The sequence below is a fragment of the Silurus meridionalis genome, chromosome 5, assembly GCF_014805685.1.
Source record: "Silurus meridionalis isolate SWU-2019-XX chromosome 5, ASM1480568v1, whole genome shotgun sequence".
Taxonomy (NCBI): Eukaryota; Metazoa; Chordata; class Actinopteri; order Siluriformes; family Siluridae; genus Silurus; species Silurus meridionalis.
The window spans coordinates 18,249,785-18,277,444 of record NC_060888.1 but is presented as its reverse complement, the minus strand read 5'-3'; the positions used below and the strand labels follow the sequence as shown (position 1 = coordinate 18,277,444).

The window sequence follows — 27,660 nt, the reverse complement described above, 5'->3', positions numbered from 1 at the left end:
TGTAATAATTGTGTTTACAATCACAATCTTGGTATTATACAGATTAATCTTACAGCTTATGATATAATAATTACAGAAAAAAACAGTAAAAGCTATGAATTTTTTAATAGCCTGCTGATCAACTCCATTAAAACAATCAATCCACAAACATGCACATCCTCACTCATCCACTCATAAGACACTGTGTACATGTACATATGCACTTCCCTTAAACTGCATAAACAAAAAAAGTGTAACATAATAAGCCCAATCTTACTGAATCCTACTTTCAGTCACTGAAAGCCCTTTACAACACACACACACACACACACACATCACTGCATGAATATGATAAGCAGTTTTGTTGAGCATAATGACAAACGAAAATAAAATAAAAAATAATGTCAACTAAACAAGACAAAAGAAGGTGAACAGATGTTTCAGTCTGTGGAACTTAAAATGTTCATGTAAGGACATTAAAAGCATCAGGACTTGAATATGAAAATGCAACAAAACCATGTATACAGACGTTTGGGGAAGAAACATTCAATTTGATTTATTATGGCACGATTACACTAGAGGGATTGTTTAAAGTGGTCAAAAGTAATTTCACAGGATGCAAAAGAATCACATTAGTACACTTTATATAGTATTATGCAAAGGCCATATTGGATTCCAAATTGGACATTCTGATCAATGCTATAATGATTGAAAAAAAATTATACTAAACAAAACTAAATAACAATACAGAATAATAATAAAACAGCCTAGATACCCAGTGTGTAAGTCCAAGAGCATAGAAGAAATGAAAGCTTTTTTTATTGTAATGGGAAACAGTGTTCAGAATTGATATGATTGCATATTTTTTGGATCAGGTGGATGGCAGCAAGTTACACTTGGCTACCTACAAAGAGCTCTAAAACTCTGCTTGTGCACTGTAGACGTGCATGAAAGTGAACATGTGAAACTAACACGTGGAAGCCATTTAAAACATGTGGGGTTGTGCTGTTGAATGGCAGATCTTTTTCCTTCATCTTTGCAGTAATACTCATTAAAGACACACACACACACACACACACACACACACACACACACACACACACACACACACCTCGGTGCTACCATTCACTCTAGCAAAAAGCAGGCATTCACTCTTGGCTGTCTTCTGTGCGCCATTTTAAAAAGTCCTCTTTCCGTGCATCCGGTTTGATTTGGTTCCGCATGCCTCCAAGCAGATTGGAGGTGGCTTCAGAGGCTACTATTAAGGGACGCACCACAGTGGGAGGGATCTGACGCAGAACCCCGCCCACTGCTCCTGGAAGACCTTTCTGCTCGTGTCCACGGGAGGCCACATCACACAGGGTCTGAGCAGTGTCTATTACTCCCTGCATCATAAAAACACAAGGCACCATTGAATCATTGGTTGGTAAAGGTTCAGGAATAGTTTGCTACATGTATGAGAAAAAAAATCGATAGAGAATATGGATGACTTTAGTTTGTGGCTATAACTCAATAAAATGTTCAGCAAAGTGAAAAAAGTTTTTATCTGGAAAGGGGCTGATACCTTTATATAGAAGCATTTTTACTAATATATTTATAATATATTTATTTAATGAATAAATAAAAAACAGCAGAACGCTACCTCTCTGACTGTGTCATAGGCCTTAGCCACACCTTCTCTGAGATCAGCTGGTTGTGGGGTGCGTCTAGGCCGAGTGGCAGGGCGCCCTTCTGCGATGCAGCGAGTTAGGGGTGGAGTTGGGGACAGGATGTCATACACTGTTTCTGCTGTGGCCTGCAAGACAGTCATGACATATATAAATCTTGAATAATATATATACACAATATAAAGGAGATTACTGGGCTTGGTGCTAAACACCAAACCCTTCTTATATCAGTTGTGATGTTTATACAAAATTACACTGATGTAAAATTCCAGCTCTAATGTATGTTTCTAGAATGTGCTTCCTTTTGTAACTGGAAGCATGAGGTAATAAGCATGCAATAAAATAATGTTCAAATGTATCACCAGGACAGGATAGTTCTTGCACTGTCACTGAAAATGGGTTATCACTCTTAGAAATCAAGGACATTTTGCAGTGTATGTGTACCTGTATGTACACATTTACATGTACACATACTTGCAGGTGTGTGTGTGTGTGTGCGCAGGCAATTATGTACATACCTGTATGGCTTGCACCAGTCTGTTGCTTAGCTCCAGAGCAGCCGAAGCTGTAGAAGTGCCAAAGGACGCTGCCCCTCTCTGGAGACCACGAATAATACGTCCATCTTTCCTGTACTGCTCAATTGGCATCCAGAACAGATCCCGTACCCCATGAACTACAATAAGAAGCAGAAATTAAGCTAACCAGAATAAACAGTTTAGAGTTATGTATAAAGACTGTCAAGTGAATGAAAAATATTTTATGATCTTTCTCCTAAATGTTTAAGGGTCAGAAATTGAAATCTGAAATATGACTGTAAGCCTGCAAATCACAGATATGGAGCTTATTCTGTTCAAAAACAAAATTATGTGATCGTATAATGAACATTTTTTAAAAACAAAAACCATAGTACCAAAATTTTCCTGCCTGCTAAAATCTTTCTATGTTGAGCACAACGCCAAACACCTTATCACTTTTTTCTCCTGCTTTTTATTTTAGGTTTGTGTAAGGCAAAGAAAACGCCACCAAATAGGAATACATTTTATGTCAGTAATGTCCGAAACACCTAGTCTTTTATTGTCTTTGAGACACATTCATGTTTCTTTTGTTTATATACAACAAACTAGGTAAAAGTCAAGAATTGACATAAGAATTGGTCAGTGAGTGATTGAAATAAAGTTTTGTGGACAGATGAGTCCAAATATGATATTTTAGGCTCTAAGGGAAGAACTTATATAAAACAGAGAAGAGGAGAGAAGATGTTAGCAGACTGCCTCACACCCACAGTCAAACATGGAAGCTTAATGGTTTGTGGTTGTTTTAGAGAAGGGAAGGTAGGAGACATAATCCAGGTGAAAGGAAAACTGATCCAACATGGCTACCACTCGTCAACATCATTTAATTCTGGAATGCAGCTAATTGGAACCGACTTCACCATACAACAAGACAATGATCCAATGCATATGTCCAAGCTCTGTAAGCCGTATTTAAACAGCAAACATTTGGTTATGGAATGGCCTGCCCAGTAACTGCACCCAAATGCTACCGAACTGCTCTGGGATGAACTAGATCACAAGGTCTGAAGAAAATAAACAACAAGCGAAGAGCACAGTTGACAAAGTATTTTGTAGAAGTATGTTTGGAGAAACTGACTCTCTGAATGGCAGGAGTGTGTAAAGCTGTTATTTATGCAATAGAAATATTTTCCATGAAAATAAAACAACATCTGTAAATGTATATATTTCTGTGTTCAGAGTAAATCTTTGTTAAATACCTAGTTTGTTAAATACCTCTGATTTGTTTGTATGTCTGAACATTAAAAAAGTGTCTAACATTGTATATTTAAATATAGAAAAAAAGAACGGTAAGTAATGATACTCACACAGCTGAACCACAGAGTGCATTGGACCAACACCTCCCAGTATGCCTGGTAACTGGTTCTTCCTGATGTCAGTGAGCCACTCGTTCACAGCATATTGAATGACTTTATCAACACCCAGCAGTCTGGCAAAGAAAGGCAAATGGTAAAATAATAAAAACAGTACTTGGTATCAATTAGCCAATGTTAATTTAAAATTTCCAGTTTTCTATAATGACTCTAGATAAAATGTGGCACTTAAATATAAATTTAAAAAAAGGAGAGAGAAAGAGGGCAAAATGGCTTTCCAGAGATCTGTACAAATGAGGCAGAGTTGAATGTCAGTGAAAGGGAGATAATCACCCGTGTCTACAGCACAGCCTCTTCAGCTTCAGCTCTGAGCAGTTCAGTTGAGCCAGGCCAATAAGAATCCCTGCAAATGTTCCCTATAAATACAACCAAATAACTGGGTTTAACAATAATAATAATAATAATACATTTTATTTATAGGCGCCTTACAAGACACCCAAGGACTTACATACAATAAAACCAAAACAATTAAGAACAACAGTTTAAAATAATAAAACACTATGCAAAATGCATACCAATACAATTTCAATAATATGCCTGCCTGAAAAGATGTGTTTTTTGAACAAGATTTGAAAATAGAGACAGCGTTGCTGTTACGGATATCAAGATGATGCGAATTCCACAGGTTTGGGTAGCGTAGCTAAATGCTCAAGTTCCTATAGTTGCCGAAGGCATACAATGAAAGACTAAGTTGGTTGAGGACATTGTTATAAGAGTTTCAGAAGGAGTATATAGAAACTGGCATACATTAAAATTCAGTGATAATTGTTATTTTAGCTAGTGGATGTTAAGGCAACAAAGATGAAAATGCATGCACAAACTCAATATGGACTCAGATAAGCAGGTAAACAGTAAAGCTTCTCCACACCAAAATATTCAACTCCATTTTTTAAATATACAAAATTTATTTTGAATACCATTGGTCTAGGGCTATAACTATAAATCGATTATTTTAGCTATTTTTAACTATTCCATTGATTAATCGTAAAAAAACCTACTTTTTCTTCATTAAAGAGCAATACTACAAATACAAGAGAAATAAGACGGGTTTCCTAAAATAAACAAGTAATTTGTTTGCTTTGCCTTTTTTTTTTTTTTTTTTTTTAGAAAAATCTACATAATTATTGCTGAATTTGCATATAAGAATATCTGTGAAGACTAAACCCATTTAGTGCATTTAATTGCCATATTACATTTAAATGCAAATACAAATATATAAATACAATTATAAAAATGAATTTCAAATTACTCTAAAAAAGTTAAACGCACTGAACAGTGTTTTCTTTATGTTTTAGTTTGAAATTATCCCAAACTTTAGAAACTCTTTTGTTTTCTTTGGCCTGAATCTGCCCTCGCTGTTTTCTCCCGTTCATTTTTCATTCTGCAGTGTCTTCTGTGTTACCCGTCCAAAGCGCTCCAGTATTTACACAATTAACCGTGTAAAGTTAAATGGACTAAACGAAGCATCGAGGCAAATAATATGATATGATTTTTTTGTATCCGAATTACTTGAGTTACTCAAGGAATCGTTTCAGCCCTACCTTGGACTAGAACAGTGTCCGATTCATTCCCAGTAATATTGAAGATGCTTATCACCTAGAGCATGAACCCTCACCTGTTCGATGGCCACATGCTTCCCTTGGTAGTCCAGCCATATGGGAACTTCTGAGGTGAAACGGAACTCTCTAACAGGTGTGAAAAGTCAAAAGTTTATATTCCTTACCCAATGACATTGGCTACAAAGAAACCAGATAGTATTGTTACGATAACACTTTTTTATATACCGGAAATAAATTGGCTGGTCAGAGGAAGAGGAGGAGCCAGCAGAGGAAGAGCTCTGCTCACTATACGTCGTCTCTACAGAAGTGGTGAGATCAGGACCCAGACCAGTACCAAACTCTGCTTCCTCTGATGGTTTCTGAGTAGTGTCTGCTTTCACTATCAAATAAAGATAAAAGGATACATTTTATATGTAAGCATATGATAAAGAAAAAAATATATATAAAAGCTAAAAAAAATATAAATAAATAAATAAAAAAATTATATATATATATATATATATATATATATATATATATATATATATATATATATATAAAAATCATTTTTTTTTTTTTTTTTTTTTTTTTTTTTCCAAGCTTACCCTCTGCAGCTGGATCAACAGGTAAATACGGATTAATCCCAGCAGTCATGCTACTGAAGAAGTCTTTCAGAAAGAAAAGGGCATCCTATGGGAACAGAATATAACAATATCAAATGTAATATCTATTATAGTAGCTAATGTAGAGATAAACACATGGCATATACAAATGAGTTTTTGCTAAACAATAGCTATTTTCTTTTAGTCAGGCTGGATTATGCTGGAGGTTTCATCACAAATTATTTAATTCTCAATCATTTCACGTTAATAAGGGCACTCAGTATTAGCTGCCAAAATTAGACTTGTGTGTGTCTAAAAACCTTGCATGGTTTTACTATAATTCAAGCTCTGACTTGAATTACCAATAAACAAAACAAAACCTCTGAACAAGCACCTTGAGTAAGCCATGACTAATGAAGCATCATTCCATGCCCAAAGGTCAGTTTGACTCCATGACTGACTGACATGTCATAGATAAAATAAACATGATCCACTAATGACACAGCTACCGTATTTTCCGGACTATAAGCCGCAATTTTTTTCCCACGCTTTGAACTCTGCAGCTTAAACAATGAAACGGATTTTTCCCGGTTACACAAGCTTCATGCAAAAAAAACCCTGAGCCCCATAACATTAGACCATTAAAATTGCCGAACAGGTTAATGTGAACCAATGAAACTCTTTATATTAAATCATGCTCCCACTGAATCAGGCCGCACCACATCATAAATATGGATGAGGTTCCTCTGACGTTTGACCTGCCTTTCACTTGGACTGTCAACAGGAAATGCGAATCATTCATCACACTGAAAACAACCGGGCATAAAAAAAACACACTTCACATGTTTTCTGAGCTGAACGGCATCGGGAGAAAAGATTCACCGATGGTGATTTTTAAACGCATGACGATGCCAAAAGATAAACTCTCGAGAGAAATTGTTGTGAAAGGAAGGAGGAAGACAGTGAACAATGACTTTCTTGGTAGGCTACTGTTTAGATACAAGCCGTGTTACAGGCACTGTCTTTCATTAAAGCCTGTGTGAAGTTCATTAGTTTCAGTGTAACTGAAGCGGCTTATAGACAGGTGCGGCTTATTTATGTTCAAAATAAAAATCTTTGTAAAATTCAGTGGGTGCAGCTTATATTTGGGTGCGCTTAATAGTCCGGAAATTACGGTAAATCTCCTAAACATTCTTTTTTTTTTTTTTTATACTGACAGTTATTCCATGCCAGTCTTGATCATCACATAACTGTAGAAAAATCTATTCGATTCTAATCTATCAAACTGACATACATTATTAGCAATGATTCACTAAAGGTATATGTTCAGTAAAGCTAATTGCCATTTTACTTGGTCAATGTTGAGTCGAAGGGGCAGCAGGCTGATTCTTAGGCAGCACTCTGGTCCTCCTAACCCAGATTCGGGAAGTACCTGCAGAGCCTTTACTGTTAACTACAGAACACAAACACATAATAGTTAATTTACATATACAACAGTTAAAGATCATCATTAAGATTAAGACACTTTCCCTAGCTGGGGATGATTATGTTTAACGGTAGATTTAAAAGTGGAATCCAGGTTCTCCGATGAGACTTTTACAGATTTCCAAGGCTTAACGGTTTATTTTGTATTTTGGATACTTGAATGTCAATAACTAGTAGGTCTACAATAATGTTAGCTTGGACATAATATGTTATAATAATATGTAATATGTCAATGGAAAGTTAAGGCTAAAATGACTAATATATAACCTGATTATCACTGTAAGCATAATTAGACTAATAATCAAATAATCTGATTATCAAAATAATGATGTATTAAGGGGTTCTATGAAACTTATTTTACAGTTAAAGGAATTCATAACTACTAAATGTCTGAGAACCCATGAGGTACAGGACCTTTCTCCACTCCTTCTCCCCACTCACCATGTTGGAGTGGGCTCTCCGCGGCATGCTTTCGCTGGTATACAGGTAGAGGAATTTGTTCATCTGGGAGGAGGCTAGCCTGTCACGCACCTCTAGTTCTTGCACAATGAACACCTGCCGTGAGAGAGGCTGCTCTCCCAAGCCTGCCGCGTCCACATCCTGCCCTGAGCCTGCAGTAGGCACAACCACAGGGTAGGACTCGTGTTGAAAACTGACCTGAAATAATAAACAGGGGTGATTCATTTTATCTTGAGAGCACCAATTTTTGTTGGTCTAAAACACAATTTCAACTGAATTTTAAATAATTAACATAATTAAATTATTAGCTGTAACTCAATATATGACATATAAATTGTGATAAGAGTCAAACTGCTTCACGACTAATCCTGACAGCTGTGTTACTATCCATTATACAATAGTCACAGTTACATTTTATAATTTCAGTTTCTCAAAATTAATGTATCAAATAGTTTCCTTAGATATAATTACTCTGGCCAAAATGAAAATAACAAAAATGTTATTGTTATTAATCATGCTAGTGAAGAGCGATATGCTGTATGTATGCCTCTGTCACACAACCTTTGTCAGTTGTATTTCCATGAGCAGTGAGTGCTGTCTGCCACTGCCTCCCACCCAGCGCCATGAGTTCTGTGGTCTAGAAGAACCAGAAGAGCGTGAAGGAGAACCATGGGCTCCTACAGGTGCTGCCCGGCCCCTGAAATAAAATGAAACAAAGATACATACAAATGAGATTTGTTAGTGCTCATTTTAGAACCTGCTATAACTTGGAGTTAGTTTGATCACACATGAAAAAATAAATATTATATACATAAAATTTGCAAAACAGTATATATACACAATGAAGTCTATCATTAATGGTTATATATATGTTAGACAACCAACCAAACTTCTTTACCTGTGACTGTGTTGAGTGTGAACAGAGGTTGGTTTTCCTCCAAAGTCTTTGCCTCCATAGAGATGCCAGACTACTGATACCTCTCGGAGTACTACCCTGCTCTGAGGCATAGCAAAGTGAGCAGGAGCACGTAGCAAATCCGAGCTGCCCCGTGGCCGAGAGAAATAGCCATCACGCACCTTTATAGGACTCTCACACAACACTTTAACCACCGGTTCTCCATCTTTAGGCTGGAGGAGAAAAAGGTGAAAAGAAACAAAGACAGAAGGTTGTGGATTAAGCCTTATTAGACATACATAGAGAGTTTTAAATTACAAAGTGAAAAGCAAAAAGAGAAAGAAAAAACACACAGGAATGCCTATTCCAGGAGCCTCTAAAATACAGAAGTCATCATTGTCCGTGGAACATTCAGAACATTCCTCCAACATCATATCAGCATGAACTTCAGTAGCTGTAACCACCAGTTGATCAAGATCAGACTCATCCCCGTCTAATGCAGAGGAGCTGGATTTTGGGCCTTCCCCGGGAAATAAATACACTGAGATAGGTGAGCCTCGCTTTACTGAGGAAGGAGAGCCTGCAAATTTAAACAAAAGTTACAGACAATAAGCAATCAGTAATCACTCTTAGTATTAAGTGACAGCATGACTTCTACTTTAAGAAAATTGAGAGCAAAAAACTGATTCGGAAAAGGATTGTGAAACATATAAAGTTTTAATAATGATTGATTATTAACTGCCATAAATATCGTATTTAATCTTACCAAATTCCCTATCTGCTTCTGGCAGCGTTCGTTCTGTGTCAATCAGAGCATCAGTAAGATCACACTGGTTAATTTCAGCTGTCTCTGCTGGTGGACATGGTGGTAAAGTTGTAGGAGCTTCTGAGAGCTGAGGAAAACAAATATACTCATTAAAACTAGATGTGTAAACTGTGTGCAAAATTTACCATACGATGTTTCATACCCTTTTATATTCAAAGAAGAGAGAAGGGATTGTGTGATGGTGAGTGACATAAATTACTATATCATAATTTTGAGATATTTGTCCGACAGTGAGTGGACTCTTATTTGCTTATTCATTACTAAATAAGTCCAGTTACCAGACCTGGCACACTGAAAACATTTACTGAAGACATTCTTACCGGGAGCTTCTGTCCAGCAATCTCAGTTGGAGAAGTATGACGAGGAGGTGGGTGAAGGTCACCTTGGGAGATCAGGTACTGTAACATATTCACTAAAGCAGCACAGGAGTCTGCACAAGAGTGCACGTGAACCACATTATTTGAACAGCGTAGCTCGAACAGTGGCTGAGTCTAAAAATGGAAGAAGAAGACAAAACTGTAATATAAAGTACACGATGATAAAAATAATCTGTATTATAAAACATACCAGTTTGCCAGTGTTGTTGCCTTTCCAGGTAGTTATGGCCAGCTCTAACAGGTCAATGTCTAACACACACACATAATCTGTAGAAAAAAAAAAAAACGCTATTAATTCTTTGGGATAAAAAAAATTCACACTCAGAAGATACAGCTGATAAATAATCAATACCTCTTTTCAAATCCACTGTCTCACTTTCACACTTATCAGTGAGATACAATGCAGAGTCATCCAGGATGAACCTAAAGAGGGGGTTTCAAAGGCATAAAGTTTAAAAAATAAAACACACCTATATACATTTATAGAGATCAACAGTGACAGTACCTCAAGTGAAAAGTGGCAGTGTCCACAATGATATTACTGGACAGAGAAAACGATTCTGCTGTAAACAACACTCGCAATGGAAGATAGAGGGGCCTAAATGGGACAAAAAGAAAATGAAAAATGGATTCAAAAGACACAAGAAAAAACACTAACAACTGGTTAATGTTACAACAGCTGCATTTAAAATGTAAAACGTATAGATTTAAGTACAATTGCTGCTGTGTCATATCTAAGTCACACTTGCACATTCCCAAGGTTTTGCTGGAGAAAATATTATTTCCTTAATTTCCTTACCTGTAGTCAACAGCACAAGTAACCAGGTGCGTATGTAACACTGTGATGATGGCAGGAGGTGTGTATCCTAAAATATCATCATCAATGACATCCAGGAAATCGACCAACTGAGGGCAGAAAATGTATAAATTCTTCAATTATATATACACACACACATAGACCCTTCACAAATGTTTATCCACATGTCAATTCTTCATTCCATGTGTAAGTTCAATGCATCTGTGTATTATACAAATGTATATCTGTCCAACATGTTGGACATCTTGGTACCTGCTCATGCCAACTGTAATTTGTTAATGCCATGCGATGTCTTAAAGTAGCCCCCTGGAGCCGTAATGCAACCAGGAACTCCTGATAGGGGAAAAGAGAAATGAGTTAAAGTGTAAAAAAAATCTCAGACAATACATTTTAAGAAGAAGTACTCTTAAATACTAGCAGAACCTTGACATTGCGTTGGAGGTCTAGTGTAATTTTGATAGCAGTAGACAACATCTGACCACCTGCTTCTCTGCGCCCCACACTGCTCACCCCCACTTCTGTGGGATAAATGGTCAGGTCCAGATGGTTTGGGGGTGTAAACTTGGGCATTTCTAGTCGTGCTGGGATAGGGGAGTCTGGGACTTCAGCTTCGTAGAAAAAGGAACACAAAAACAGTTTTTGTTTTTTTATAGTGTCTTATTAAAACATTTCAAATAACAGTAATATATATTATACATGTATGTAGCAATCTTTAAAAAAAAGCATTCACATTGTGCGATTTAATAATCACCACTCTTGTGAAAAGGCTTTAAACTAGATTTTAAAGCATGTCTATGGGAATTTGCCCACTCAAACACAAGAGCATCAATGAGGTTGGGGACTGAGGTTAAGGAAAGAGGAGTAATGTTTTTAGTTCCTACCTAAAGTGTTCATTAGGGTTGAGTTCAAAACCTTTCATACCAGCCTTCAGAAAATCATGGAGATCTCTTTGTGAACATGGGCTGTACTGTACTTGGCCCTTAGTTCCAGTGTTATGATTCTCTAGTGCCACAGGATACAAAGAATCTAGATAATTCTGTTCTTGTAATTTTGTGCAAACGGGTTGGAGAAGGCCCTTATATTTTGCTGTGGTCAGGTGTCTGTGTTTAATCACATTAAATTTGTTTCTGGAGGAAACCACTGCTTTATCTTACCTTTATGATAGAGTTCAACTTTTTTGCTCTCTATAGTCAAAAAGTTTAGATTTGGATCATTCTGGTGCTGGGTAACACTAAAAATCTTCCCGTCTTCAAAGTCTAGCAGCAATTCTCCATGGAACTGTTCCACCCTGCGTCCTGCTTCATTCTGTCGAAGACAATATAAGTGAACAAGAGTCAAAGAAAAATTCTCTATTAAACTAGATTCTGATAGTATGTAATTTGCGTACCTTACTGTCGGTGAGAGTTTGCAGACGACCCTTGCCAACCAGTACAGTTAAGCAGAGAAAACTAAGCTCATGATTTGGTTGGGGCTCAGGCTGCCCTCTTTTCCTTTGTTCACTGGCTAAACAGACCTGTGGTTCATCCTCTTCCGAGTCAGAATCTTTAACCAGATAAAAGATTTTAGGAAAAATGATGTATAATTGTCAAAAGCTTGCAAGCCACCACCACAACCAGCATATATTTCCTTACAACTTTATTCCTTATATGTCAGGAAGTTATGCCCCAAACAACAATGAAATGGAGAAATATTCCTCTTTTGGTCATATTTACTATTTATTTACTATATTCTGCAAGGCTACCATCATAAAATCAAATGTAATATTAAAATGAACATCATACATTATAAGAGGTATCTAATCATATAGTTTCTATAAATAGTTACTGCTGAGGGTCTCTTATTATTACACTAATGTCCAATATATAAAATCAGTTGACTGATGCACTTTCAACTCATCTGAGAAATTCAAAAGGTCTGCACCAAATTCGGCCTGGCAACTTCCAAGAACCTCACAGATCGATTTGAGCCTACTGCATGTTTAGTGGCTCAGCTCTTTCACAATTTAGCATATTGCCATTCTAAAAATCCTGTGTGTATTAATGTTTTTAACAGACTGACCAAGTCTGAAGGCTGATTTGCAGAGCTGAAATTCATCGTCCTCAGATCTGCGCTGCTGTAAGGGGCTGTGAGACATCTTAGGAGGGGGCTGATGGGGAAGTGGGGGCTCCCACATTAACAAATCATTGTTGATCCTAAGGATTGAAGTATATAAGAAATGTAGCAGTAAGAAAATTAAATCTTTTTAATATGCAGAATGTATAAAATAATGGCACACAATATATCCATTAATAGTAACCTAATTGAACAGATGCATATCATAATCAAGAAACATACAAGAATGAGAAAACAAGAAATGAGGTAAATCAGAAAAAGAAAATTCACACACTAAGAAAAAGATGAAGCAAGGGCATGAGTATAAGGTCAAAATCATAAACAAATCAAGTGCAAGAACAGACCAGATATAAGAGAAAGGTGAGATAATGACACCTGCTCATCTGGATCAAAGTTTGCAATTATTATATACAAGCTTGCATTCACATTTGAGAAAATATCAGGCTAAAACAATAGACAGAAAAACTAAAATACTATCTTTTTTGCTCTCTTTAATAAAGGGTGCTAATAATTGATAAAATCTATTAAAAAAAACAAAAGCTCATGCCTGTTGTAGATGCTTTGAAAGGCTTCTTTACTGGGCAAAAGGATGTAGGCCAAAGGGAGTGTAATATCCACCACATACTGACTCTGAGCCACACACTGCGCCTGAAATTCGTTCATTTCCTCTGGATCTGCGGGGATTACCATCTAAACAAGAAAGGTTGGTGAGAATGAGAGACATGGACAGATAAATGTTAGGAGTTTAGAAGGTCAAAATAACAAGAAAAAGAAATTACACTAAAATGAGATTGGCAAGCTGTGATGAATGAGAAAAAGTGTACCTCTTCTGTCTCAAACATGGTACGGTTAGAGGAGAAGGGGGAGCTGTTTTTCTCTCGTAGCTCACAGGGATTTTCCATAGACACAAAGCCAAGTCCCAAATCCCTGTTTAAACCCACACCTACAGTGCCTCTACCATCTGAGTCTGCTGCCCCACTTACATGCACCACAATTCTACAAGCAATCCAAAAAGGCAACAAAAACAATCATGGTTTTAGGCATAATTTAATAACAATCAGTTCCTTCTGTGATATAGCTGTAGTTTAATATTTCTGCAAAGACTAAAATATATACAATCAGTGTCCACACAGACTCACTTGGGTGTGCTGTCTGGGTTCTCTGCATTGGAGCCCTTTTGTACTCGGATACAAGGGAAAGATACGCCCTCCCAGCCCTCATACACTCCTTACAAAGAAAGGAAAAACCAAACAAAATTCATTAACAACAGACACTACATGGGGTCAAATTTTATGCATATGTCTTACTCATTAGAGAAAAAAGGAAAGACATGATGACTAAATAAAATGGTTTAGTGTGTAGGATCTTCTTACCATGCAGATCACTGAAGCTAGCTTCCAAAACCTTGGTGAGTTTAGCTGTTGAGGTGTATGGCCCCTGCTGCTGTAGATCTGACCCCTGATGAGACTTCAGCTCTAGATTGCACATCTCCAGACTCAGGACCTCTTTACGCACTGCTTGCTCTCTAATGGGTCTTCTCTGGTCTGAAGGTCGAAGGTCAGGGATGGGGAAGCGAAGCTTCATTACAGCATAGGGGGAGAGGAGAACAAGGGACGATTGCAGCTCTGACAAATGAGGCTATTGGGAAACAGATTTAAATTAGTTAAAAGACATATTTCAAAATAGTGAAATAATCAGTAACAGCCAGCATGCATTCAGTGATGACACAGATTATAACTTATGCAGAATTTCAGGGCAGCACCTTAGTGTTTGCTGGCTTATTTGGCTGTGTGGGACAGTGGCTCAGGGCATGTATGATGTTGTCCAGTCTGCCCAGTATGTCCAGGTCTATCTCAGTGGTAAGCTCACCCAGCTCTACACGTAGTGAGCTCTCCCTACGCATTACTCGCTGCTTTGATCCACTCTGCAGAATAAAACAAACAGGAAAAGTATTTGAAACTAAAGAACATAAGCATTGAACTAAAAATAAATATATATAAATGTTCCATATATTTTTACATTTACAAATAAATGTCAAATATATAACAATTTGTGGAAACTCCCCCAGCCAACTTAATGTTTTTGCCTTGTAGCCTCTCTCTTTCTGATTAGCTGCCATCATCTAAATAATTTCTGTAACTACATGTGACTGGACAAATGACGGCAGAGAATTTGCTATAGAAGCTGAGCTGGTTCTTAAAAAAAAAAATATATATATATATATATATATATATATATATATATATATATATATATATATATATATATATATATATATATATATATATATATATATATATATACACACACACATATATATATATATATATATATATATATATATATATATATATATATATATATATATATATATATAGTTGTCTAAAACATGAAACAATACATGCAACAATACAATACAACAATACTCTGCCAAAACACTTTGCTGGACAACAAAGTGAAAACTCCTGCTATATACTATAGTCATTCAGTCTCACTTTCAGTCCACTTGCATAGATTTATACAAATTTTAGTTAGTTAAAATTAAAAAAAAAAAAAAAAAAAAAAGGGGCAACCTTGCGTTGCTGCTTTTCTGTCAGGGAGTGGTGAATTTGGGCACATGGTCTGGCAGTTGCTCCCACAGTGAAGTGACCAGCATTCTTGAACTGCAGTAGCTGAAAACGCATGTACACGCACACACAACACACACAACACACACACATACGCAAAAAAATATGGCTAGTACCTACTCCGGCAGTGAACGATGAACTGGGTGTGTACTAACCACTAATGGAGTGGTTGCTGGGTGTAAACAGCATTTTGAGGAATGGAAGTAGTCAAATTTTGTAGTATACCCATATTTATAAATTACCACCATAAACCTTTTTTTTTTTTTTTTTTTTATATAAATATATTACTAGTTTTAATTATTAAAAAAATATATCATTTTACAAATAGTAAAAAAAAAAAAAAAGAATAATCCAGCATCTCAATCCACCACATCTGAGAATTATGATAAATTTCTCTATACTATAAATGTTTAATAATGTTTAATTAATAATTTCATTAATATATTAACTTCCTTAAATCCTGTTAAAATCTTATTGCTGTCATTTCTTGTCAAAGTACTAAAACACGTTAAAATGATCACAGCAGACAAATATTGAAAACAAACAGAACTATTACTTAAAATAAAAACTTTTTGCAGAATATTGTATTGTATTTAGCAACAATGACGTTTACCAACCTCCTGGTAATTTTGGTAGTTTATATTTGGTAATCTGCTTGGACTGAAGGTGTTTACTAAAGTTTCTCATTCTGTAAGTCACACCTAGATGAAATATAATTAAGACCTGAGGTCTTAATTATATTTCACACATGAAACAAAAAGCTCCAAGAATAAAATCTAGAGAACAATTAGATAATCTGCATCTAATGGAAGGTGTAAATATTTACCTGTCCCTTGCATTAGGACGTGTAGCCTCACTTAAGCATACATTTGCTAGTTGCTACAAGTTAAATGCTGGCATTGTAGCTATTTTTGACTGATTTAAACCGTGATCTGTTTGAACTTCAAGTCATACCTTGGAAATAAATTAAGTCAAAGCTATTTCTGGTTACTATACAGAAAATGAGAGCTAGAGTACCTCAGTGTACTCTATCTTGCCTGGCTCCCACAGACACTCCAGCAGTTCCAGCCTGCTGAAGGACAGGTCAGAGGTCATGGAATGGGCATGCCGCCCAGAGCTACGCATCTCACATGCTACCTGTACAGCTGCTCCTGTTAGCCTAAAAAAAAAAAAAAAAAACAAGAGAATGCATTAACAAAAAAAACAATATGCTGACAAAAACTGCTGTGTGTTATTTAATGCATACCTGAGATGTGAGTGAGGGCACGCTTTAGCAAAGCTACCCCTCAAGTTCTCAAAGTCTCTCTCACTGAACATGCTGTCTTTGAAGAAAGCAAGCTCATGGAAGAACAGCTGTGACACCTTAGCCATTGTGGACAGATCTCCAGGATCTTGAGCTGGCTCCTGTTCCAGAAGAGTGAGAGTCAACCCACCCAGAGTGAGCCGAAGCAAGCAGTCAGGCTTCATGGGTTCTGACTGGCCAGTGTGTGTTGAATGCCCTTATTTGAAGTGAAGAAACAGAAAGTTTATACTAATATAATTATCTTTTAAAAATCAAACTCGAAGAATAAATGTAAATTTTGACAAGGAAAGGGGATGACATACGTGGTGGCCTGCTACATTGAGGCAAACTAGATAAGGTTCCTGGTACAGGATAACGTCTGGGGCAATTAAGTATTCCCTGAAAAATAAAAAAGAAACACAACAATCATGACATTAAAGAAATGTAATCACCATGCTCTATATAACTCTATGCTCTATAAGTCTATATAAATATTAGCTAAAAATGTGTGTACTAAAGTGAGTACTACCCTCACATTTCAGCAACCATTTTAGTATATCTTCTCAAAGGAAATACTATAGATTGGATCTATTTTAGAGTAGTCAGTGAGTACATGTCAAAATTACTCAAAAGTGTCAATAATTTGTGTGAGAACCATTGTTAACTAGCACTGCCTTAATCCTCCTGGGCATGGAATTCACCAGAGCTGCACAGGTTGTTGCTGGGATCCTCTTGCACTCCTCCATAATGACAACACAAAGCTACTGGATGTTAGACACATGTCGCTTCTCCACCTTCCGCATGAGGATGCCCCACAGAGGTTCAATAGGGTTCATGTCTGGAGACATACATGGCCACTCCAACACCTTCACTTTCACCCCCCGACAAGGCAGTAAAATCATCTTTGCGTGTGTTTGGGGTCGTCATCATGTTGAAAAGGTGCTGTTCTGCCCAATTTCTGAAGGATGGGCATCATGTTTTGCGTCAGAATGTCACAGTTCATGTTGGAATCCATGTTTCCCTCAATGAACCGCAGCTCCCCAGTACCAGCCGCACTCATGCAGCCCCAGATTATGATGCTACCACCATGGTGGTTGACTGTAGGCAAGACACAATTTTCTTGGTATTCCTCACCAGGGGGTCACCACACATGCTGGACACCATATGGGACAAGAACAAGTTTATCTTAGTCTCATCAGACCACAGGACATGGTCCCAGAAAAAAATGCTTTTGGACAGGTTGTCTATATCAAACGGTTTGCAGGCTTTCTTGTGAGCCAGCTTTAGAAGAGGCTTCCTTAGGGGACTAGTTGCAGTGTGCAGAGTGTGGTCTGGGGATTGACAAGCGGACATCTAAAGCAATGCTGGCAGCACTCATGCGTCTGCTTCTGCACCTGATGCACAGCACGAGGACTCGTAGAACCAACTTGTAGAACCTCTTTATGACCCTGTTCACTGCACCATGTTTCAGAGTGTTTCCGATCTTCTTATAGCTGAGGCAATCTTTGTGGAGAGCAACAATTCTAATTCTCAAAGTTCTTTGACATGAGGTGCCATTTCAAACATTCAGTGGTCAGTGTGAGAGAATTGTACTCAAATTGTAACTTCTCTAATAAAAGATAAACACATTTGCATGGTCCTGTCAAGCAGGCAAAAACATGAACATGATAAATAGGACATGTGGCTTTGCAAGATTTCGGGTGTACTCACTTTTGGTGCCAGCTATTTTGACAATAAGGGCTGTATTTTGAGTAATTTTCAGGAGAGTACATCTGTAGTGCCTTACAAGCTGCACATTGACTACTCTTAAATATATCCACTCACTCACTCACTCACTTATGAGATACTGTATACCTGGAAAGTCTGGTGTCCCAATACTTTTGCCTAAACAGTGTATTCTATTAAGTTAGCTGCCACTAACACGAGATAAAACCTGGAATGGAACAGACACTGCAGTGTTTAATTCCTCTATGGTTAGGTAAAATTTGAAAATTTGTCTGTTGCATGTTTTTTCCTACACAGACCTGTGGAGACAGAGGGTTTGTTGAAGCCAGGCTGCTTTGGCTGTGTACTGAAGACTCCATGTCACTGTCTGAGAGCTCGCTTCCTGAGCGGTTAGACATCATACTGCTAGTCATACAACCAGGCACCATAGAGTAAAACATCTCTGAGGTAGGAAAACACCATAAGACAGATATAAGAATAAATATTAACAAAATGAAAGTTTTATTTTTTTGGTCAATGAGAATGCTATGGTGTGCTACAACTACAATGCATTACAACTACAAAAAATTATTTCAATCGACAAAATATACATTGCCACCACACCTCCATTCTCCAAAGTGCTGACGTAAGTCTCTGTGTTTAGCTTCAGATCTTGGTCTACTGTATCCACACTGATTTGCTTACTGAGGTCCTCCTCTATCAACCTCAGATCATCTGAACCCAGTGGCCTACTGTGAGAACTACCACCACCCCCACCATGCATGTTACTGCTGCCCTCTGAGAAAGGGGGAGACAAAATGAATGAACACATAAAAAACAATGACCCAAACTATAGAGGCAACTGATACAGCTGACATGTAAAATAATCAAAAATCAGAAATTTAAGCTACAATATACAAATTATATATATTTTTTTTTTTCAATAAATTGCTCAAGATTTTTATCAATATTGTTTTATCTTCCCATAACTTACCCTGCTTATGAACTGCAGAATATGTTTCACAATTAAATAATGCATGCATTGAAACAAACACTGGAAAAAAAATTTATGTTAGGAAAAGTTTGCAAGCTTATAAGCGCTATGTGCAGACCTGGGGACTTTATTCCAAAAGGTAGGTCAATATTTACACTGGAAAATGTTTTCAGAGATGGACTAGGCACCAGCTTAAGTAATTTTTTTTTAAACTCTCTATTTAGATTATGTTAATCAACTACATATAGCTAAATCCTCAGCTCCCTGTGTGTGTCAAAAAAGCTGTCAAATAACTTTTGAACTGTGCTTAAGCCTGGAGTTAAACCAGCACCATGACATTCTGAAAATTATCAAATAGGCTGTGTTTAGATGAGACATGTTATATTTGACATCTTATATTTTAATGACGTGTTAATGCTTCTATATTGTCATAGTATCGAATTTTCTTTAAGATGGTCATATATGAAGAAAATCTAAGAAGAACATTTTCTTTTAGGGCTGAAACAATTCCTCAAGTAATTTGAATACAAAAATGTTTATGTTAATGCTTCGTTTAGTCTATTTTACTACACATGGAGCACTGTGTTTCCTCACGGACCATTATTACTGACACACCACCCGCTAAACTATGGACCGCTCTGGACTCTCATTTATAAACGTGGCGTACGCACACATCCTGGACAGTTAAAGACAGAAGATGCTTAAGAATGAAAAATGAAGGAACGGAGAGAAAACAGCGAGAGGTGAGGAGAAAATTCAGGCCAAAGAACACAACAAAAAGTTTTCAAAGTTTTGGATCATTTCAAAATAAAAAAAAATAAAATAAAATAAAAAAAACACTGTACAGCACATTTACCATTTTTTAAAGTAATTCAAAATGGTGATGTAATATGGCAATTAAGTGCACTAAATGGGTTTAGTTTTCACATATTGCAATTTCAGCAATAAAATTATTAAAAAGGAAACAATTATTTAATACGAAAAAATAAGACCTGTCTTATATTGTATATTTAGTATTTAATGAAGAAAAAGTCATTCTTATCCAATTACTTAATTATTCGATGTACTAATCGGTAGAATAGTCGATTACTAAAATAATTAACAGCTTCAGCCCTATTTTGTTTTGCATTTCAAATGCACATTATTGAAAATGTAAATCTTTTTTCCGCCCACTATATTAATGAAATGATGCAAAAATTCACATTATGAAATCTCTCTTAAATGTTTATAGAAGTCACATTTAAAAACAATATAAGGCATAAACTGCATTTTATAATGTTTGGCCATTTTACTTGCATTTAAACCACACAGGGTAAGCATATTACCTGTCTCAATGCAGAGTGCAGTCAGAAGGTCCATTAGGTTAGTAATCTGACTGGGAGAGAGTAAAAGGTGTAGACAGCCCACCTTACCATCTAGCTCCAGCTAAAAGCGTGGACAACAAAAAACAGGATTAAAAAGCATTAATTCATAATGTCGGCTGCAAAGGGAAGAAGTCAAATCTGCTCAGTAAGAGATTGAAAAAATCCTGAAGAAAGCAGCAAACCTTGGGCCCTGGGAGCATGTCATTCTGCTTGATTTTAACAGTGGTCTCCATGAAACCAGAGCAGCTTCCAATGAGTAGAGGCCCAGGATGAGGCCGTAAGGGCTTTGGTGCGTAGTCTCTCTCTTCATCCTCACTGACCACAGTATGTTCAGGAATAAGACTCTAAAAATAAAAAAGACTTTGAAAAACTCTAAAACACTAATATAATTCATATAAAAAAGCTTATGGTCTATAGTCTAAAAAGGAATGTAGTCAGGGAATCCAGCTTTATTGAGGTGTGTAGAATGGGGTGGTTTATAGTTATACTATATTATTTAGTGTTTCTTTAAATACCTTTTAATACATCCTCCAACAAACTTTGAATGGGTTATGCAGGCTCTCACCTGTGGCTCTCCAAGAGTCTCATAAAACAGCTGTACAGAGTTGAGCTGGAGAATTTTATGCAGAAAGGCTGGAGGCTGGTGGATATCTACAGGCACTGTTTGACTGGAGTCCCTCACAGCTTCATCACAGTAATCCAGCCTGCATGATAAGACAGAAGCATAATACCGCTCGGTTACAGATACAGGTTTACATTTCAAGCAAAAAGGTTTATGTGCAGCTGACAACTAAGATCTAACTTGTGCTTCTGTAGCTTTATATGACACGATATATTATATAATGTATAACCTTAGATTTAACCCTTAAATGCATAAACCACCCAAAGCGTCACCAACTGACCTAGTTTCCTTCTTCTACCTTATCCACATTTTTGAAGATATGACTCAAGTATAATGTTTGTGTTTTTGGAAGAAAAAAAAAGAATTACTTACACAAAAATCTCTGCTGTAGAAAACTAAACAACTTGTGAAAAATCACATTTGAGAACTGCCAGTCGTGAAAGGCCAAAAAGAAAACAAATACAATGTCCGGACTGGTTGCTGGAAAATCAGTGTCACGGGTTTCACAAAGGTCCTACATTCTTACCGTTTAATTTGCATCTCTAAGGCGATCCCATCCTTAGAGTCAAGAGGATGGTGCTCAATTCTTACTATAGTGTCCAAAAAAGTGACTTTTATCCGCCGCAGAACTGTAAAGAAACAGGACAGCTTGTTAGACTTTATATATACACACACACACACACACACACACACACACACACACACACACACACACACACACACACACACACACACACACTTTACCAGTACTTACACTATATACACAATAGTATTGGGGCACCTGACTGTTCCATACATATGTGGTTCTTTCCCAAACTGTTACCACAACCTTAGAGACACAATTATATAGGATGACTTTGGATGGAATAGCATTACCTTTGCCATTCATTTGAACTAGGAGACACAAAACTGTTCCAGTCTGACAAAGCCTCTGTGCACAAAGCGATCTTCATGAAAATATGGGTTACACAGGTTGGAGTGGAAGCTTTTGGGTGACCTGATATAGAGCTCTGACCTTAAACCTACTGAATGCCTTTTGATTAACTGGAACTCTGCAACCCAGGCCTCCTCACCCTACATCAGTACCTGACTTTACTAACACATTTGTGGCTGAATGAACTCTCCATACTCCTAAAGTTAGCAGACAATCTTCCTTTAAAAACAATAGTTATTATAACAGCAAATGGGGACTAATAGGAATTGAATCTTGATCATGAATCTTATGGTTAGGTGTCCATAAACTTTTGTCTATTTAGTCTTTAGCAATTTCTATGAATATTAGCTGAATGTCTTAACATTATCCAAATGTTAATTTGCATAGTCTACATTACTGCATGTGTTTTTGTGCATCGTCCCCAAAAAAATAAAATAAAATAATTTATACACTGGCGATCAAAATTAGAGAACAATGTATAAACAATTCTGAAATAATGTCATCTTCACTGCTCAACAGTTAAAGGAGTTTTTGTCCTGTCTATACCATGCTACCAGAACACCTTTTCCACAAATTAACTAAGGCATTTAAAAAAAAAACCATTATTTTGCAGAAAACACACTGATCAAAATTAGAGAACACTTTCAGATACCTCCCAGTTATTGGTGTTAATCTATTACCTGGTGCTAATTTCCGTGATTATCTGTCAACCCCTATTTAACTGGCAGCATAACTTCCAGTTTCACTGACTCTGCAAGATGGTGGGCCGTTCTAAAGTGACTGAAAGCCGCCGGCAGCAGGTTCAGATGAAGGCCAAAGGGATGACCCTATCAGCCATAGCAAGACAAGTTGGTCGTTCTAAATCGGTGATTTCAAGAATATTGAATCTTTACAATATCACAAACTCATTCAAGTCCACCAAGAAGGCTGGTCGTCTACGGAAGACAAATACAAGAGTGGACAGGATACTGCGGAGGATCTCAATGGGCAATCTTTTCCACACTGCAGCTGGAATTGCTCACCTGCTCAGCGCTGAACAGGGTAAGGATCTGTCTCGTCATACAGTGTCTCAACGTTTAAGAGCATTTGGACTGAAAGCCCACCCACCTAAGCTTTGCTGAGGAGCATGTTGTGTGGACAGAGGAGAACTGGTCCAAAGTTCACTTCAGTGATGAAAGCAAGTTTAATTTATTTGGGTCCGATGGGAAACATTATGTTCGGCGACAAACTGGAGAAAGACTGAACCCAAAGTGTGTAAAGAAGTCAGTGAAAAGTGGAAAAGGAAGTGTCATGGTTTGGGGCATGTTTTCTGCAGCAGGAGTTGGGCCTCTTATACAGCTACATGGCAGAGTGAATGCAAATGTTTATCAGAACCTTCTTCAACAACATATGGTTCCTTCCATGCGTTCATCACCCAATCAGCCCGCAGTGTTCATGCAGGACAACGCTCCATGTCACACAGCAAAACGGGTAAAGCAGTTCCTTGAAACTGAAAACATTGAAATAATGACATGGCCTGCCCAGAGTCCTGATCTCAACCCAATAGAGAAAATCTTTGGTGACAAAGTTATGGCCAAGAAACCCACTACAGTCACTGAACTGTAGAGGAGACTGGAAGAAGAGTGGACCAAAATCACACCAGAGCAGTGTGAGAGACTAGTGCTGTCCTGTGGCCACAGATGTGCTGAAGTCATTCAGAGCAGAGGCCTGTACACTTCCTACTGATTGCTGACTGTTGTAACCTTCAGAAAATTTTGCTGTAATCTTTTTCCATGATACAGTCATTGTTGTTCTCTAATTTTGATCAGTGTGTTTTCTGCAAAATAATGTTTTTTTTTTTTTAAATGCCTTAGTTATTTTGTGGAAAAGGTGTTCTGGTAGCATGGTATAGACAGGACAAAAACTCCTTTGACATGACATTATTTCAGAATTGTTCAATTGTTTATACATTGTTCTCTAATTTTGTGCACCAGTGTATATTTTAGGGCCAACATGCAAGACGAACGCAAATTAACTTGTTGGGGCAGTAGAGCAGTTGAGTTTCAACTAATCTTCCATAAAACCACTGATGCAGGTCACAGAATGTAATATGTGGCACAGCTTATAGTAATAACCATGACAGATTGAGAAATGGTTTTACAATTAGTCTCATTTTACAAAGTCTACAAATGCCAACACCAATTGATTGACTCTGTTATTGTCCCCAAATGGATAATGTTTTTTTTCTTGCATTACAGATTGTCTAGTGGCTGTAGGAACTAGGGATGCAAACTGTGGTCAAATAACACAAACCTTCAAAGGCATGGTGAATAGAGTTCACATGGTGAAAATCAGTAGTTTTTGTCCTGAAAGACTATAACTGTCAAAATAACACAAAGAGCTTATTAAATATGAAAATACAGTGGCGTGCAATAAACAAAGCTGTGCCTGACATGAAGTAGATTTTCTCCTACCACCCCAAATGTTCTATTTCCTTTTATACCATAGGGGCATGCCAATTTTCTTGTATTGCTGGATGTAACCATGAGCATTTTTACTGTTTCCCCTTCACTTTCTTTGCCTTTTATGTGAAACTAGAAAGTGCATAATCATCTGTCCTGAAGACTCTTATGTGTTGGAAAGCTTATTAACTCTTACAAAACCTAGGCATGGCAGATTCCTTTCATAAATATTCAATACGCATCTTCTTATGGAGGCTTCCACATTAATAACTATTTTTTTCCTTTCTTTTCATTTTTAGTTACAGAAAATTCATTAAAACTTTCTGACCAATCAGGCCTGAGAATTTAACAGATCTAAGAGGCTTTACAGTTACATCACTCATCACTGTGTACGGCTGGTCACCTTTTATGATCCCTTTGAGCTTGAATAACACACCAGCAATACACACCTGTCTCAATAGTCTGTGCAAACATTTCCAGCCCCTCTAAAGGAGCGGGCGGTTCTTCTGATGCCTCAGGTGGGTCCTTCAGACACTCCTTGGCCAGCTGCATGCTGGAAGTCATACATGAAGACCAGCCTTGGGAGTCCCAGGCACCACCTACATACACATCATAAAAGGAAGTAGAATAATTAAAAGCATTTATCATGATCAGAAAAGTAAAGGGAAGAACAATTAACAAGAATATGTCAGCCAGGTTGTGAAGGTGCTGTCAACTTACTGGTTCTGTCCTTGGGTCTGCATGTTATCTGTAGCCCAGTGACTTCAAGTGTGCAGTGGTCAGTAACAAGTGCTGCCCATGGGATTGTCACTTTTATACTCTGCACAAAACCTTCTACAATCTCCAGAGGGGCTGCAAGGGACTCCAGGAGCTCATTAACTGCCTGTAAGAAAAGATGAAGTAGATCATCATAGTTACCGTGATGAGGTTTAGTGAAAGCTAAAACTTTGAAAAATCTGAAGGCTATTCACCCAGTATTTTCACTCCTAGATTCTGGAGCGTTTAAAAAGCATTACCTCTAGGCCCTTAACAGGGTGTTTAGGAAACATCTTTGTTCCTCTAAGAACACTGTATGAGGCACATGATGAGGCTCAGATCCTTTATGCTTAGCCTGGCCAGAATATTACGAAACACTTCTGAGATGTATTTCATGTTTTCTCAGAAGGGCCAGGGTGCTAAACTAGCTAACTCACTCACTCACCCACACGTCGAGGTTGATTTCTTTAATGACACCGCTGCCATTGTACAAGTCCAAACTCAGCTGGTCCAAACTCAAACGTTCCTCCAAGAAGTGGCCGAGGTAATGCTGTAAAAGGTAGCGACAGGCCCGCTTCTTTATCGAGCCCGACCAAGGGAAGAGCCACCGAGACATAGGGCCAGGGAGACTATAGTGAGGGACTGAAGAGGTGGCGAAGGAAAAAGAACACGAGACAGACAACAGTCCTCCGGGAACTGCATAACAATCAGCCCTGACTGAGGAGACACAGGCAGATGGTAAATAGACGACTAGCTTCAGCTTGAAGGGGTTAGCTGAATAGTCCTGGCTAGCTAACTTCCCTCTCCTTGACACAAAAATTCTGAATTTTTCCCAGACAGGACACTTTTCTGTCCGCTGCAGTTTTTAAAAGAGCCACGATCTCATTAAAAATGTTGCTCCGCAAAAACAGTTTTTACTCTTACATAGATGATATTTTTGACATCAGCGACAGGTTCTCTTGCGTTTCTACTGATAGGGCTGTTTATTGTTTTCATACTGAAGACTGCGCGAGCGTGCGACATCATTGACTCGTCACGCAAGACGTCTTACGTCACAGGTATCGGAAAGGGCGGGACGCCATTTTGAGAAGGTCAACAAAACAATTACACTGTACAATTTGACCCACTCTCAATCGATTCCTTCTGCTGCCACTGATGCAGAACTCATTTCAGGATGAACACTGTTTTGAACTCATAAAGCTCAGAAGCAAGCACTCGTTCTCTACTTTTTATTACTCAATTTCTCTTTATTTTTCATTCTTTTATCTAGTCCCCCCTTTCTGCTTTTCAGAACATGTTTTCTCTCATTCTTTTTCCTCTACTATTTTCTACCATATTTTTTCGCTCTTTAAATTTGTTTTTCAGATTCATTGCCTACTTATCTTCTTGTCACATTTCCTCACTTATCACTCTCCTCCTTCCAACCCAGCCATTGGGGTTGCACAAGCCAGTGCACTCTTAGTGCTGCTCCCAAGCCGGGATAAATTGGAAGGGTTGCATTAGGAAGGGCATCCAGCGTAAAACGTGCCAAATCAAATATGTGGATCATGAATCGAAAATTCATACCGGATCGGTCGAGGCCCGGGTTACCAACGACCACCACAAGTATTGTTAGTCAACAGGGTACCGGTGAAAATTGGGCTACTGTTGGCCGAAGGAGGAGAAGGAGAGGAGGAAGACGTCTACAGAGACAGCAGAAAAAGAAGTGTAGGAGAGTGGAGGTTACAGTGGGCACTTTAAATGTTGCCACTATAAATGGTAAAGGGAGAGAGTTAGCAGATATGATGGAGAGGAGAAAGGTAAATATGTTGTGTGTTCAGGAGACCAAGTAAAAAGGGAGTAAGGCAAGAAACATTGGAGGTGGGTTTAAACAGTTATTTTATGGTGTAAATGGAAAGAGAAATGGCGTAGGGGTGATTCTGAAGAAAGAGTTTAGTAAGAGTGTAGTGGAGGTGAAGAAAGTTTCTGATAGGGTGATGAACGTGAAGCTGGAAGTTGAAGGAAGGATGATAAATGTCATCAGTGCCTATGCTTCACAAATGGGTTGTGAGATGGAGGAGAAGGAAAAATTCTGGAGTGAGTTAGATGAAGTGGTAGAAAGTGTACCTAAGAAAGAACGATTGGTGATTGGGGCAGACTTTAATAGACATGTTGGTGAAGGGAACAGAGGTGACGAGGAGGTAATGGGTAGGTATGGGAGGAGAGGAATGTGGAAGTGCAGATGGTGGTAGATT

At 37.8% G+C, this 27,660-nt stretch overlaps 1 protein-coding gene across 1 annotated transcript; it reads right to left on the bottom strand.

Moving 5' to 3' along the window:
- Window positions 1-88: 88 nt before the first annotated feature.
- Window positions 89-26,429, bottom strand: atg2a (autophagy related 2A). Its single transcript, XM_046849185.1, has 42 exons — window positions 25,872-26,429; window positions 25,391-25,553; window positions 25,120-25,269; window positions 21,822-21,924; window positions 21,239-21,377; window positions 20,856-21,017; window positions 20,635-20,734; window positions 18,940-19,113; window positions 18,636-18,778; window positions 16,935-17,010; window positions 16,576-16,828; window positions 16,347-16,488; window positions 15,276-15,374; window positions 14,465-14,626; window positions 14,076-14,340; window positions 13,842-13,929; window positions 13,527-13,698; window positions 13,250-13,392; window positions 12,649-12,782; window positions 11,978-12,132; window positions 11,745-11,895; window positions 11,014-11,198; window positions 10,843-10,923; window positions 10,573-10,679; window positions 10,279-10,371; window positions 10,126-10,196; window positions 9,964-10,040; window positions 9,717-9,887; window positions 9,337-9,463; window positions 8,924-9,150; window positions 8,574-8,803; window positions 8,237-8,372; window positions 7,658-7,873; window positions 7,083-7,184; window positions 5,735-5,819; window positions 5,376-5,529; window positions 5,207-5,276; window positions 3,865-3,947; window positions 3,526-3,647; window positions 2,165-2,319; window positions 1,622-1,774; window positions 89-1,364 (listed from the first exon to the last, which is right to left on the bottom strand). The coding sequence occupies exons 1-42, from the start codon at window positions 26,040-26,042 to the stop codon at window positions 1,128-1,130; spliced, it is 6,027 nt and encodes a 2,008-aa protein (XP_046705141.1). The 5' UTR covers window positions 26,043-26,429; the 3' UTR covers window positions 89-1,127.
- Between the last annotated feature and the right edge of the window lie 1,231 nt (window positions 26,430-27,660).